Source organism: Ambystoma mexicanum, chromosome 6q (genome assembly GCF_040938575.1).
Source record: "Ambystoma mexicanum isolate Mex_15411 chromosome 6q, UKY_AmexF1_1, whole genome shotgun sequence".
Taxonomy (NCBI): Eukaryota; Metazoa; Chordata; class Amphibia; order Caudata; family Ambystomatidae; genus Ambystoma; species Ambystoma mexicanum.
In genome coordinates, this window is record NC_090937.1 from 747,674,279 (window position 1) to 747,691,127 (window position 16,849).

The 16,849-nt window shown below is 44.1% G+C and overlaps 1 protein-coding gene and 1 long non-coding RNA gene across 5 annotated transcripts in view; one reads left to right on the forward strand and one right to left on the reverse strand.

The window, feature by feature from the left end:
• The window catches only part of SH3D19 (SH3 domain containing 19), a 1,396,196-nt gene that overhangs the window by 331,309 nt on the left and 1,048,038 nt on the right, over nt 1-16,849 (reverse strand). For all 4 annotated transcript variants that reach the window (XM_069631268.1, XM_069631267.1, XM_069631269.1 and 1 more), the window contains one exon: nt 11,030-11,098. In XM_069631268.1, coding sequence (XP_069487369.1) covers nt 11,030-11,098 — 69 coding nt within the window. The remainder of the gene's footprint in view (nt 1-11,029; nt 11,099-16,849) is intronic.
• LOC138516274 (uncharacterized) overlaps nt 1-16,849 on the forward strand; it is a 158,877-nt gene that overhangs the window by 118,851 nt on the left and 23,177 nt on the right. The window lies entirely within an intron of this gene.

The window sequence follows — 16,849 nt, forward strand, 5'->3', positions numbered from 1 at the left end:
TGGAAAGGATGGGCTTCGGGGGGATTTCATGAGGATGGTGCGCGCTAGCTATCAAGACCCCAGCATCAGGGTAATGGTTAATGGGAGGGCCTCCAGGCGAATTGCTCTGCGGCAAGGGACGAAGCAATGATGTCCCCACTCCCCAATGCTATACGCGATCTATCTGGAACCTCTTCTCCAGGCAATCAGGGAGACGAGGGATATTCAGGGCATACCTTTTGGGGGAGAACAGCAGAAGGTCGCGGCATTTGCGGACGATATGCTGTTGGCCTTGACGGCCCCAAAGGAATCGCTTCTAGCGAGTGTGTCCCTGTTGGTATCTTTTGGCGAGGCATCGGGGTTGAAGAGCAATATGAATAAGTCGGAGGTGTTAAACCTGACACTGAGGGCTGAGGAGCGGGACAGGCTAAAGGAGGAGTCGCAATTAAAGTGGAGTCCGGAAGGGATCAGATACTTGAGGGTGAAAATCACAGCTAATTTAACAGGGTGGTATGCAGCCAATTTTACCCCACTCCTTAAGGCAGTAAAAAAGGATTACCAAAAGTGGAGGGATCTCAGGGTTTCGGGGTTGGGTGGATTGCCGCAGTGAAGATGGTCACGTTACCCAGGGTTTTTTGTACCTATTTCAGGCTGCCCCGCTGCCGGTCCCAGCGACTTTCTTTAGGGAATTAGACTTGCTCACCAAGGGCTTCATCTGGGAAGAGAGAAGGGCTAGGGTGGCCTTTAAGATCTTGACGGCGCCCAAGAACGAGGGGGGTGGGGCTTGCATTGCCGAATTTTCGGAGATACTACGAAGCCGCTCAGCTTCGTGTCATTAGAGAATGGCTGACGGGGGCAGAGGGTGCATCGGGCAAACTTTGGGTGAGGATGGACAGGGCCGTGACCCATCGTAGCCTAGCAGAAATTTTATGGCTTCCCAAACTGGTCAGGCCACGGCATCTCTATGAGAGCGCCATTACCAAGCTCCTAGTGGACACCTGGGACGGTTTGGTGCGATCGGGGGGCCCGACTACTTTCCCTTCGCCCTTTACCCCAATTTTTGGGAATGGGACTTCACCCCGGGCTTGGAGAAGGGGGCTTTTGCGCGGTGGCAGGAGGGGGGTTGCAGGAAACTGGTGGACATGTTCCGAGGGGGGGCAGTGCTGTCTTTTCAAGAGTGTAAGAAGGAATTTTCCATCCAGGAGACTGAGCGACTGCGGTACGCGCAAATTCGGCACTGGGTGATGCACCCGGAGGTTAAAAAGGCGGCCACCTAAGACACGACGGCGTTTGAGAGATTCCTCCTCACTAATGATGGCTCGAAAGGCCTGATCTCTAATACTTATAAACTCCTGGGCAGTGTTACTGCAGGCGTTAGGTGGCCCTTTATGAGGGAGTGGGAGCGGGCGGTGGGGAGAGAGATTGACTCCTCGGAGTGGGAGGGCTTATGGAGGAAGATTCCTAAGCTGGCTAAGGCCTCCCAATTACAAGAAACTTGGTATAAGGTGCTGTATAGATGGCACTATACTCCCGTGCGACTCCACAAGATGTATCCCGAGGTCTCGGAGAAGTGCTGGAGGGGGTGTGGCATGGTGGGCACCGCCGAGCACATCTGGTGGTCGTGCCCGAAGATCGCACCGTTCTGGGGGGAGCTACGGGTAGCGCAGGATATGGTTTTTGGCCCGGGCGATGATAGACCTCCCTTACATATCCTACTGGGCCTTCGGACAAAAGAAGGGGTGGGTGAGCCTAGAGGGGGGGAAAAAGCAAAGGTGGTACTGGTTCTGGCTGCGATAATGTTAATAGCACGGAAATGGAAGAGCCCTGAGATCCCTGCTCCCCAGGACTGGTTTCGGAAGATGTGGGAGATAGTGGCTCTGGAGTGGGCGACTTATACCTCTCTCAACAAGCTCCAGAACTTCGCAGCGGACTGGGGCGAGCTGTTGGAATTCCTTAAAGACGATTTTAGGGTGATTTGGTGCCTGCAGCGCTTGAGACTGTTGGACCTGCAATAAGTGTGTTATGTTTTCTCTTACCCTTAAACTGACTGGGAATGGGTGCAGTGGAAGCTCGTTGTCTGGGGGGAGGTGGGTGGGCGGGGCGGTGGAAGGGGAAGTTTGGGAGGGGGGGAGGTTTTGGTTTTGTTGTTTTGCTAAAGAGTTGTAAATCCTTATTCAAAACTCGATAAATAAAGTTTACAAAAAAAAAAAAAAGTGATCGCATATGTATTCCCGGTAACGTCTTTTGTTTCACACCAGTCCATTAAAACATAGGGTACTTACCTTGAGTTAGACTGTACCAAGTGAATTGGTTGGTTTTAGTGTCACAGTAATTGTGGTCCCTTTGTGGTCCCTTTGTGTAATCTCTGCTACTGCTCATATACTCTTGAGAAGCCTGGCTGCTCCGCTACTGCTACCACTTTAACATAATAGTACAGGCTTGTACCAAAGGTGAACTTCTATCACCACTTGTAGTCTTAATTGTGTGTAGTGGTCCCTAAGGGCACTGCACAGGATTCTGCCTAACAGACTGTCTGATATTGGGCAACCCCATCCCTGCTTTGTCGGCTATATGTTGGAGGATAAGCTGCCCTCCCTCTAAAGAATTGCCCCTTATGCACACACCCTTGGTTCAGAAATGTGCACGCGATGCATCCGGTCACAACACATGTCCAACTCACAGGAGGGAATCTTCTAACCTGCCCATCCTGCAAGCCTGGATTACCACCTTGGTTATTCTGAAGGTCTTCTTGGTTACTCTGAAAGTTTCCCTGATTAGTCCTAAAGCCTCCGCTTCCGCGGAAACTGCCCCTGCCTCTCTGCATAAATCTGTTCCCTCCTTGATCCAACTGCTGTTGGTTATTCACCTGTGGCACACCTGCTGTCTGTTGTGATCCTGGCCCTTCTCCACTGGTCAGCATCGCCCCTTCTATAGCATATTTCGACAGCTTCTTCTGCTCTAACTTAGCTTCCGCGATCTTCCTAGCATCCTCTCTCTTTCGATTTTTCTCTTGCAACAATCGGCAATGATGCGCAATGGTCAGCTGTATTTCTGGCCATGGCTTTGCTTCCATACCTACCAACTTCTTGAGCTGTCTCTGTACCTGACCTGGCAATCCCTGACCTAATATATGATAGAATACAGGTATCCATTTTCCCCATGGCTTTCGAGTTTCCAAAGACCATTGCTCTTGAAAATTCTGAATGTAAGCAAGCAGATCTGTGCCTTCCTGCATCTTATGTGCCATTATAGCGCCCATATCTGACGTATCAGGATATTGTACTGTAAGTGCTTTCCAGACTGCCGCTCTGCAATTATTAAACAGTGCCATTGTGCACTGTGTTCTGTGCTGCAACACTTGCATATCCTGCTCTCGTCCAAATGTCATCAGCCCTTTCGCCAAAGGATAGCTGCTAGAAGACCCTTAATGTCCCCTATAGCCAACGTGTTTCCTCCTGTCATTTTCTCTAATTCATAGATCCATTTCCTGGTGCCCGAAGTCAAACTCAGAAGCTTACACCTCAGGTTATCCCTATTCATCTGGGGCCATGGTATATACTGCAGTCTGGCCCCTCCTTTTTCTAACAAGGGAAATTGCAAAATCCCAAAATCACAATCAGCTCCCATCGTCTGCCTAGCCATAGTACGGACAATAGTTCCCGATAGCCTACTTCCTGGCAATGACCTTAATCTGCTTACGTACGGTGGCGATGCCCCCCTCTCACTATGGGATCGCCCTTTAGATCATTTTGTGCACACCATAGGCCCTGGTATTCCTTTTTTAGGTAGGTCCAAATCTGACCACCTTACTTCCTTGTCTGTTTGAAAACATCCCTCGGAACTGTATGCACCAGCTCCCTCCTCCCTGCAGACGGTTTCCCTGTCTTCTCTGACATGTCTTGTCCCCAACTCGTATGGCTATCCTCCTTCTCATCTATGTTTAGAGTCAGCCCGTCCAAAGACAAAGCTGTGTGCTGGAAACTAAACAAGCTTCCCTCCTTACCTCGTGACTGGGAAATCTCAAATCAATCATCTTTCCCTTTATTTTTCAATTCACTTTTTGTCCTCATCTCTCGATACAATTTGTCAATTTTATCTCCCATCTCAAAATCCTCCTCTAGGTTTACCCTGGAGGGCTCTAGCATCGGTTCCTATGATGGAAAGAACTCTTCTATGTCCTCCCATGCTACTACTGGATTTGGTTCCATTAGCTGTTTCTCGATGCGATCAATGTTGCATGCTCTCGATCTTCTCTTTCGTTCCATCTCCTCATCAAATGCCCTTTGGTTTTTTGCTTCTTCTCAAATCCTCTCTTCCTCCTGTCTCTTCGCTTCTCACCTCCGACTTGCCCTACGCACCTCGTCATCTCTGCGTCTTTGCATTCTTTTCTCTCTCAATTTCTGTTCTTCCTCTTCTTCTTTGTTCTTTTCTAGTTTATCTCGTTCTTTGATTGCCCTGTCCCTATTGTCATATTTTCTTTGCTCTTCTGCCCTTTCTTCCTTTCTCCACTGCTCTTCCTGATACATTTGCTCTCTTCTCTGTGTACTCTTTCTTTTGTACTCATCTTCTTTCAATCGTTTCTCTCGTTCCCTATCCTTTTTGTCTTGCTCATTTTGATCTTCCCCTTGCCGTACTTCCTCGATGCTCTTTCCATCAAGTTTGAGCAATATCTGACCGCCCATCCATTCGTTCTGCATGAGCGCTATCTCAGCAGATTTCTCCTTTTCTCCCTTCCATCTCTTAATTTCTTGTCCTATATCTAGAGTCACATTCGATCGTTCTCTGTTCTCTTTGTCCCGTGGGACTTTAGAGATCAGATCTCTTTCTCTAGTTTTTTCTGGACTCTTGTCACTGCTATACGCAGGCGGCTCATTAATCGGATTACTGTATCCGGTTATCTGCCTTAAGCTCTTTTAGCAGATACAAGCCTTCATCTTTCGTACTATCGCCAATTATTTCAGGTGTGATAGGGGGAGCAGAAGGCTCGCCACCCCCTCTTTACACTGATTAAGCATCCAGTTTTCAGGAGGCGGGTCTTCCCATTCCTCTTGGCACATTTTCCAAAGCTCTAGGCTAGCTGACCTTTTATCCAATTTCTTTCCTGTGTACGCAGTGTGCAGGTATGTGGTCATGTGTTGCAAAACTGCTTTTGACCGTGATCCCTCTTGTGGCCATGGCATGAACATTTTATATGCCGTGCCCTTAACCCATTCTGAACTATATTGCTTAAGCTTGGGTGTGTGTTTTGGCAGCTGTTTGCACAGGTGTATGAGCGGAGTAACATTCTGCATCATGACTAGTCACACTTGACTGTCAATACTTACCGTTATATTATACAAAGAATGCTTTTCAGAAAAACAGTACAAGATCAGCGTGCACAAATCATTGCAGCTCCAACCCTTTTATATCACACCTTACTTCAATCTACCTGTTCATTCAAAACCTTTCACTAAAAAATAAAAATCTACTCTCAGCCTTTTACCACAATCTATTGGTTTTCATTGTTCGATATTTCATCATTTCTTTAACACATACAATATAAAGACAGACAGGCTTGCTGGCCACACATTTATCCTTGCCAATGCTCCTCGTGGCTATTCTCGCCCCTACTGACTCCGAATGGAGTGTGAATTGTTTTCTTTAACAGATCTTTTTGTAGCCTATATATCCGCATGAATTCTAAAACGACGACTCCTAGACGTCCATGGACGTAGGATTCAGGGCTTATCTTATGGATCGCTCCTTGTCCACATATCTTTACTTGATGATCTTCATCGTTAATTCAAATACCCAACCAACCCTCTGTTACTTTCTCCCCATTATTACTTTTCCCATTTTAATACACAATTATTTTTGCCACCTTTCTCAATCTACTCACCAATCGCTTTTCATTTCCTAACACTCAGAATCATCTCCTCCTCAAGCAGCCACCTCAGCCTTCGGTGGGCTCTGCTGCCTATAGAAACCGGGAGGGGAATTCCGTGAAAGAGGGACCCGTCCCACCTGCTTCGTTTGTCTTGCAAGATCTTGGTTCACGGCTGCTATGCACAGGAAGCCTTGCGGTCCTCCATCTAAAGGTCAGAGGATATCCGATATTTGCGAGACCCTTAAAAGCCTAATGGGTCGACGGATCTTGAACCATCCTACCTCTGCTACCACGTGAACCCATATACCTAGGCCCCTTTAAGACAAGGTAGCAATACTTCGAGATGAATGGCGATACAGATTTTACTCAAACATGAATAATCAAACCAACTCAGGAAGTTGGCAAAACGTCAGTTTTATCTGCAATTGTCCAAAACAGTGAGTTACAACAGACGTTCGATTGATTTCTCTCAGCACATATTATAAAAAACACAGCTTTTATAGTCAAAACTTGTCATCAGTGACATCACACTACGTGCCCAACTACAAAAACCTACTTGCGATGTGATAGGCTTACAGGGAACATCTAAGTTTACGTTCCATACTGACGGGTGATTGGGTCTCTACTGTCAGGTGGGCAACTTAACCCATCCCAAGCGCAAGTCATCTTCTGTGTCATACTAATACTCAACACTTTATTGGTTACACAACCTCTAGGGCTCTTTGATACGTGGCCCTCTACAATTGGTTTGGCATCCTTCTGGAATATTTCACACACTAGCAGCACGCAGGCTACCACTCTGGGTGCAGGTAAGGTCGGCGTGATCATGCCTCCCCTCCCAATTAGCCCAACATCTATCATCACCCTTGCAGTCTGCCAGTCAATTAGGGCTTTGAACTTGGCCTTGCAGAAGCTCTCTGTGCCTGAGAATAAAAGGGCGCATCTTCTTGGTTTCGGTGTAGCTTGACCCAATGTCTATTTTGATCTGACCACGCGACTGGAGACTCTTTGCAGCATTTAATATGATAAAATGATGAACTCTTGATGCCTTCAGTGTTTTTCCATTCCACCTGAAACAGAAGTTTGCTTCTTTCTCACACTCATGTAACTACTGGATGGACAACCAGGCTCATGGTGGCCATGACTTCTTGGTGCTGAGCCAGCCAAGCCTTTCTTGACGTCTCGTTTGCCATTAGTTATTTTCCAACTGCGCCACACTGTAAAACCCTTTCCAATTACAGGGTTTCAAGCCTTGCTAAAGTGCATCATGGAATATCCAGGTTCTATATATTCCTATATATATATATACGGTGGCGCATTGCCGCAACTATTCACTATGTAGCCATTCTCAAGATCACTTTTGTCTACTTGCATTACTGCATCTGTACAAATGTAAACAGATTTGCATTTTCTTCAGCGTTTTTTTAGCATGAGCCTCTTCATCTCGAGCCCGAAATGTTGCTCATCTTTAACACCTCCTCTCTAGATCTTATAGAATGTCGATGTTCTTTTACTTCGTGCATCTTTTCTGGGTGCGTCAGTTCTGATTCGCATGACGTCACCAGTCCTCTTTCTCACTTATTTTCACACATCAACACAGGGGGGCAGTATCGCTCTTCCAAAATTTCAGAATGTGTCTCTTAGCAAGAAGGGCTCTATATGTCCAGAATAGTTTACCACTAGTCAATACAATATCTGAAGGAAATAAGCCTAACACAACAAGAAGTGGGTCCCTTGGAAGAGATGGACACAAGACCAGGTCTATACTCCGGAAAACACCATCCCAGAATAGCTGGATCTTACTACACAACCCACAAATATGGAACGTGGTGCCCACCTCCCTTTTACAGTTCCAACAAACATCCTCATTGCACAACTTACACAACCTCATCTTCCAAGGAGACCAATACAGGTAGTGGTTAATCCTCTGCTGCGTATACCGCAGTTCTAAATCAACTTTGTATTTAATTGTACATACACATACGTGGTTGCATTCAATATCCAACAACAAACAACCCAAGTGCGAATCCCAATTTCCTCTACCGCACTGTGTGCTCCTTTATCATCCCTGCCCCCTTTTTTGTGGGCATCCGCCCTGCCGGCTATACTATTATGCGCACGGTGGGTTGCCATGGCAACCACGCTAACATGGTTTTTTAATGCTACAATTATATTCTGTCATGTGGCATGCTACCATTAAAATGTGGGGTGCCCCACTACTCACATGCGTTAGTCACAGCATTTTTCCAACCTGGAATTTCACTGCCTGCCATGTATACGAACCAAAATGGCAGCCGGCACCTTTATAAATCATAGCCATGACAACAACACACTTTCTTTCCAAGCATTCTACTCGGCTCCCGCATGGCAACGCGCTGCCTCGTATGCATCCCTAAGGTATGTTTTCGTTCGGTCATTTGCTTTGACTGTATTTCAAGGTAACACTGCTATATGAGATTAGATCTCCTCATGCGTGCACCACCGCGCACATGAGCCACAAGCAAGATACACCGCTTTGTTTCTTGTATCTAACTCAGCGAATAGTTTACAATATTGCACTTTTGGCGGTCATGTGTATTTGGGTGCAACCCGGCCAATATATTGTGACATCACACAAGTATATGTTATTCTCGCACTTTTTAGACAGACTGCCGAGTGATTGCCTGCAACTCGGCGCAGAGAAATATGTTTTGACACATTGTGTTGGGTTCCGACTCACACCCCATTGATCAGCCTTTTGCCATCTCTCAGACATAGTTTTGCTCAAAACATTATCTTTTTCCACTTTAAGCATTTGTATTGCTGCTTTCTAGCCAAATATGGCCAAGAGATTTATATATGTCTCTTATCCACACAGCAGTGCAGATGAACCAACACGCATTAGGGGACTAGATCCCTGGGCCCGACTTCTCCGGATACATTGACAGTCCCGGGTGGCTGCCTTTACCACAGACGGTAAGCTTCATTGACCCGTTTTCACAAAACTCCGTAGGTACTACACACAACATTTTTTCCCCACTTGTGTGTTTTTAATACATGGTCATTATCCACAGACTCGGCTTATATGAGATGTCATATGCCCTTTTCTGCCCTCACTGAAGACGAGGACCACCAGTAGATATGACACTGGACTCTTGATTTCGGTAAAAACTGTAACGAGTGTTAAATACCTTTTTTTATAGAGCCTTTCCACACGCTTTCCTGAGTATGTTTTTCTGTCCATTTCTTTGACAGATATACATAGGACACTCCTACGTGCACCACATTTCTCGTCATGATAAAGGCGTTCAACCTACAGCTACCCAAAGATAGCTTTTAGGCCAAAAAACCTTTGTGTTGACCCTACTTGTGTTGTAAACACTCCACTATTGTATAGCTCCTACACATGTTTATGTACCCCAATTACATTCCCAATATTGCGTTTCTTCACCCCTAATAGGGGACACAGGGTTTGTAATTGTTGGAAACCTATACCCAAAATGTATTTTTGGGCCATGTTACCGATGTATCATGCCATGTATTGTATCCATGTTTCATGTTGAGTATCATATGTCCCCACAGATGTAACACTTGCTAATTTTATATTAAATAAGACATGGAGTAGCATACATTCTGAATTTGCTTTTGGAATACTTTTTCAGGATTGAATTTATTCTTATTCTGTCTGTCGAATGGTCAGGCTCCCCTTATGACCTTACTCAATTCTTTTTCTATAAATGTTTACCTACCTGTGTAGAGTAAGGCATTAACCAGGCACCCTTTGTTAAATATTCGCATGGGACAAAGCCAACATATTATCCTTACTTGGACAACCACAATAGCATACCTCACTTCCTTTATACTCGTCGTATAGTTTGACCATAAGTGTCTCCTGTTGGCACTTCCTGTATGAAGCGAAAGTAATAATTTGACCACACAATGTTGCCTTTAACGCATCCCAAATCACCGATATGGAGTCAACTGAATGTAGGTTATCCTTCAGAAACAGTGATATTTCTGTTTCTATATGGCTAAATTCCAAATCAGAGAGCAGCTTTGTGTTCATACGCCATTGTTTCTTAGATCTCAAGCCGACTGCAGACTCGCATAATGCCAACAAAACAGGCGTGTGGTCTTAAATTACACCATCACCAATTGCAGTATTCCAAACGTCCCCACATAGACTTCTACTGACAAGAAAAAAGTCAATATGTGAAGACGTTCCATGTACCACTAAATGAAAAGTATAGCTTCTACTATCGCCATTAAGATCCCGCCAAATGTCATGCAAATCCCACTTCAGTTTCTTTTACAGTCTATTAAAATAGACAGTTTTAATAAAGGAGAAAGATGCTTCCTTGCACCTCTCAGCAAAAAATGTGTTTAAAGAAAAGAGCTTTCCTGTTCTTAGAAGCATTTTGAGAGTGTTATCCAATTCATTGTGTTCCTCATTTACCTTTGCAACCACATCGAGGAATCTTTGTGATCTATAAATCAATTAGGACGTCCTCATCTATGAATTAGAAAGAACACAGCGTCGGTCAGCTGTCTAATAACAAGATACTCCTCACCCAGCTAGACACTTTGTTGCTCTATATTCACATCTATCTGAGGGCGTGTCTCGACAGCAATCCTTGCATGCCCTTTTGTCCTTACATATAACATGTGCTGAGAAAATACTTTGCAAACAACATTTGAACAACATATTAACATTAAGCACCGCTGTACCCATCACTCTGGGAGCCTTCCTTAATTTTTGTTCCATCTGATTACAGACAATCATTCCCTTGACATAGGATATTTCACCTATACAAATTCTGTTTGTTCCCTTTCCATTCTACATGCCATTGGTGTAGGCTCGACGCCAGCAGCTATTGGTTTAACTAGAATGTAATCCACAAACCAGTTCTACGAATGGTGGACCTAGTTGAGGTCACATCCCAAACGTATAGAAATAATAACTGCTTAAAAACAGGTACTAGAATGAACACTTCCACTTATGAAGGTTTTTTTATTTAAACATTCATAATAAATCACCTTCAAAATGTATTCCAACACTGCGAGTTAAGGTTAAAAAAAGACCACCTGTCTCAAGAGCTATATTACATGAGCAGGTCAGAGTAACTTGTGACATCACACATTCCTAAAGACAGGACCATGTTCTGATCCTTGTGTGCATTAGCGACAACAAGAAAATGTATTTACCTGGCAAGAGAGTTCTTCAGGGTTTCTGGAATTAAAATCACGCTGAGCTATCCCATGAGGCACAGGCAACTGGAAGACAAAATGAGACAAATGAGACAAAGCCATTCACTTAGGAACCATCCCTAACACTATGTGACAGTCTCTGGAGGATAGCTCAGGGGCAACCTGCTTGCCTTGGAAGCAAGACGACGCAGAGCAACACAGATTCGATCCCCAGGTACGCACTTAGAAACCTCTGGCTAATAAGCACGTTATAAATAACCTATCATATCATATATCAGTTGGGTATGACAAATAACTTAAAGGGGAAGTTCGCTCAGAAATGTTATTGGCCCAATCAATCAGGCATGTATTTGTGAGCATACATCGATCGATCGTAAAAGAATTCCAATGCATCTTACCTTAGTTTTTCTCACAACTACACATGCCAAACTGACGGGTTGGGTACCGCCATCTTAGCCATTGATCCATCGCCCTAATTTCAAGTGCCCTCGCAGCAGTAATTAAGATCACCCGCCCCTCAAGTCGACATCACTAGACGCTTACGCCCCTTTTCACAACGCCAATGCGCGTCTTAGCTCAACGTCCTCAGTGTGCACTATTGATGTGTCTCCATGGAAATGTCAAGGGGCCTCTTTCCTCGACAAGTATAAACAAACCCTTTCTGATCAGACAGCATTGGAGTTTCTTATTCATTTGTTTCAGTCTATCTCATTACCAAACCCCCCTGGCTTATTTTTGCTCTGTTCAGCTATCGACCAAGTACAATGTACTGTGACAGATCAGAAACGAGAGGCGGACACAAAGTTGTAATGCACTCAACATCAGCCATTTTTTATTAACAGAAAGGGGTGTAGCTCAAGTCTTATCTTTCCCTATCCTAAGGAGAATGTCTCTTCCTACAAAACTAAAGCTAAAGCAGGCTGTCGTATCCAAACCATCTCTGACCCTCACACTAGCATACACAAAAGGTGCAAGGTATATGTTTCGAGTATCAATTCAACAAAAATGTGCACAAATCTAAACTTATCACTTCAACAAAATAATCCTTGTGTCCAAGTTATTGGTTCCCTTCTCCTGAATTGTTTAAGGAAAATTGTTCAAAATGTTTTGCTTCAGCAATAGTCCATTAAAGGCAATGGAAATAACTCTTTCACTTAATACTTTCCTCGGAATGGCAAAACAAATGTCTTTCCCAGAACACCTGTTGAAATATCTAAAAAGAAATGTGTTCCTCATTTCCAGGATATCATAATAAATGTTTCTTCTACATTGGTTGATATATAGCAATGGAAATTTGTTCCTAATTTTCAGGATAGCCAAATACATGTTTCTTCGACAACATTGGTTGAAATATAGCAAAGTCTTTTCCGGTTTTCAGGTTCACCAAAATGTTCAATTTGAAGCAAATTTTGATATGACAAAGTTTCTCTTTAACAACATTAGTTAAATATGGATTTCCTGGTATACTCTCCTACCAGGAATATCTCCCTTTTGGCTCATGTTGATACTGTGGAGTACTATTCAGCCAGATATCTCTTCCCAAAATGGTTCACTACCTGATATGTTTCTCTTATCAGGCATTTCTGTAACATTTACATTCCTCTTAGTTATAACACAATTGCACATCTTCAATAGTAAAACTTTGTTGACTTCAGTTATTACTTGTTCCAACTTCCCGCATACTGACAGCCCCTACATAAGGGTTTCTTTTTTTATTGGTTATTTGTAATGCACACTATACAGCAAAATTGTAGTTCGAGGCGCATCAGGACGGGGGAAGAGGAGAGGAAAAAGGGATAAAATAAAAACAAAAACGTTATTAAAAGGTCTTGAAACATTTGAAATGTGCAAATGCTATAGCATGAGAGCAGGGGGGGAGCAGGAGGAGGGGGAAGTGCAGGAGGGGGGGAACAATTGGGGGAACAAACAAAAACATTCTGACTAGGTTGTGAGATGATTTCGAAAGTGCAAGTTATTAACATAAAAAGGATGGGAGGAGGGATGAAAGGGAGTGCAGGGGGGCAGAGGAAAGAGGTACAAAATCCAACACAAGTTAAAAGGAAGTACAGGGCACGACAAGGGCATATACCAGTTGAGGGACTTATTCCACAAACGTAATTTTATAAGCTGGGAAGATATCAAAGCAACCGTAGGCGATACCCCACTACAGAAACTACAGTACCTCAGATTGCTTTCGGCAATAGTAACATTGTGGGATGGTTTCCCAGAGGAACCCCTTGCACACCCAAGCTTGGGGTATGTACTCACACATAGCGGAACAAAGAAGTCTGCCTCAGTACTGTATAAGATCACATTGTCCACTAGGGAAGTTAGAGCTCCTGACATTAAAAAAGAATGTGAGGAAGACCTGGGAATGCCCCTCACGGACACGCACTGGACACAAATATGCAAACTAACGAAACAGATATCCTGTAATTCGAGATATCGCCTAATCCATTTCAAAATAGTAAACAGAGTACACCTCACTCCAGCCCGACTCAAGAATATGTATACTACAGTAACAGGGAGTTACCCAAGATGTGGCTGCGAAGAGGCTGGAATACTTCACATGCTGTGGTCCTGCAGAATGCTAGTAAATATTGGGCGGATGTGTGCAAAGCACTGGAAGAAATGCTAGGCCACCCAAAAGACTGGAATCCAGGGATATGTGTGTTAGGCTTTGTGAACAAGACAAATCCAATTAATCGAAAACTGTTAAATATTGGCCTACTCCTAGCTAAACGGGTGTTACTGTTGCACTGGAAAAGCAGAGACCCTCCTGTGAAGGAGGAATGGATGAGAGCTATGTCTTGGGCTAACGATAATGAAGAGGAATACTCCAGCCTGCTACCATCGACATGCCGCCCGAAAGACATCTGTGGCAGTTTCAGACAATACCTATATGACAAAAGTACAAGTGAGAATGACCAAGAGGAAATGTTATGATGTATGTATGATAAATAAAAAATGCACACTCTTTTGTACAACTGTATCATTAAGTAATGCAACTATATGTGACAATGTGTAAAATCTATGCAAGTGAAAATACATTTAAAAAATACACATTTTAAAAAAGGGACGTGCAGGAAAAAGTAGGTCGACTGCATTAAGGAAAATGCAGAATGCAATTATGACAAGCCGGTATGAATGAAAGCATGCTGGAAAAGCCTTGCTTCATGAATGAGGGGCTACATCAGGCATGCAGCAGGTTAAGACTAAGCAGGTAAATGGCCGAGAAGTGGGGCAGCCTAATCTCAGGATAGATGGAATGAACAGACATATAGATGATAGCAAATCAGGAAGGCAAGGGAAAATAAGAGGGCTAAGTGAAGAGTTGGGAAAGGAGGCTGCAAGCACATAGTGGTAAGCAGCATAGGCAGAAAAAAGAAGAGTTAAGATATTTTTTAGGAGGTAGGGGTGGGGGAACTGCCAGGCACCTTACAATGTGTGTAAGGGCAAAAAACTCACACATGTATGGGGGCTACATCAGAAAAGCACAGCAACAGGGCAAGAACAGACAGAAAGCAGGGTGAACACGTGGGAAGGCAACACATGGGATTGTGACAGAAAACAGCAGATAGGTATACATTTCAAGAAGTAACAGAATACAAGGTAGGAGTAAAGACAATTGGTCATGCCTCAAGGAGAAAAATGCAGTTAGTGTCTTGGAAGAGAGGTCAGGCAGTCATCCAGGATCAGTATGAACTGAAGTTGCCAAGTTAAGATTAGTGTAATGTGCTCACAAGTCAGGCTACACCGCACCCAAAGAGCAGTAGCGCTGCGGCCGTGTCAGTGGATGGTAGCCAGAGAAAAAAGAAAGCAGTCGTACAAGGATATGAGCCGGCGGGAAGGCATCAGGCCTTCCTTATCTGGGGTGAAAATGTGATGCAGCAGCGAAGCGCCACATCAGAGGGCGTGCCGGGCAAATTGTTTTGCAACAGGGTCATTAGGATGGAGAGGAGCATAGGGGCACGCTGAATCACTGGGAGCCCCAGACAGGGAGTGATCCTTGCATGGGGTTCTTTACCAGGGGCCAGCTTCGCCTGCCGGCTCCCTCCAATTGCTGGTAAGAGTCATTCATCCACCAATCAGGAGAACAAGTAGGCAGGCAATGGGCTGTCGAAGCCCAGTCTTCGATGCAGACAGGAAATCTGCAATGATGGAAAGGAGCGGATGGTCCGACAAAAGTAAAGGCCAGCAGATCAAGGCCCTCGATTCAAGCTCTGTCTGTCAACCTTTCTCTTAATATATCTTGGCAATGCTTGTTCCAGGTGTCCCCAAATTGACATCTCATATTAGGAGAATTGTACAACTTTAGCCTTTTTGTTTCTTCTGTAATGTCTTTTGGCTTATGGCAATGCTGGTTCCAGATTTCCCCCAATTGACATCTTATATCAGGAGAATCGTACCATATTGTCCTTTCCTTTTCAATTCTATTTGCTTGGTATTCCAAAATGCATCCTCACATGTTCATTAATGTATTGGCACGTCCCGGGGCCCCCCTACTCTTTTAGTTTGACTCGCCGGTTTAACGTGCAGTTGCTGTGAAGAGGTTTCTCTGGGCAAGCTTCCCCTTTCTTGGCAGTCTCTTTTGGATCCTGCATCAGCTTTTTATCCCTTCACCGATGTAACTATTGGCACTTTACAGAACCGTATCTCCTCTGGTCCTGCTGCACACAGTTCACCTTCAGCAGTGCTTCGAGGGCACCCTCTGCGCCTTCAGCTGAGTTCCTCTTCTTTGGTGCTGAACATCTTCAGTCTGCCTCTGGCAAAAGCTTCCTGCTCTCTTCAGGGCACTTGTGCGTAATCTGCAGCCTTTCTCCTCTCGTCTTCTCTAGTCTGATGAATGCAGGTGATTTCCAAGTTTAAATGTCCCACGCAGCTGACTTGGATCTTGACAACTAGACTGCACGTTGTACTTGGTGCCACATTCCCACCACATTGACTCCTTGTTGCTTCTCTTCCTCGTCTCAGTACTTGAGGCTTTCTGGGAATTGAGTCCAACGAAGTTTCAAATGATTTTAAGTTACCTTGTTGGACAGTTTTATTTAATTAACAATCACCATAAACATTAGATGTTAAATGTGTTCTAGACTTACGATTTACACCTGAAGAATTAACAGAGGTTTGTTTGAAAAAACGAGTTTTCAGATTGTTATATTTAAATGGTTCTGAATAATGACAACATGCCACCAAAAACTCTGGAATTAAGGAATCTTCCTAGCAAGAAAGAGGAAAACACACTTTCTCTCCTGCTGGAACCACCACTCTCCCTTGACAGCTGTCTCCTCCCATGTGATCCACCCTCAGAATACCACCCCCAGAGTCAGGATCAGGTAGTAGCTGCCTTCCCCTGGCCACATGGGAGGAGACTTTAGGCTGGGGATTAGTGATGACTCTGCAGGATTCATCACAGTACTTGCACTACCTAAAAGGAATGAACTCTGTAATCGATTTTATTTTTATATTATGTACAAATATCTTGACCAAACCATATTAAAATTCTATATTTATATGGCTTATTTTTTACATGTGTCAATGCGATATTTCAAAGTTTGTGCCTATTATTCTTCTCTTTGCACTATGGGTTTTTGCAACATGGCTGTTCCTCCTCTTATTTTTCTTCTAAATTGCATTTTAAGGTAAAGCCTCCTTTCATTACTATATACAAACAACCACTTTAATTTTTCTCACTTTTGATTTTATACTTCAATATTCTGGAACTATGGCAACAATTCAGCCCCATCTGTAGGAGCCCGAATATTCAAAAGAGGAAATGGTTGAGAGAAAGAAGCAGAAACGATGGGGAATCAGATG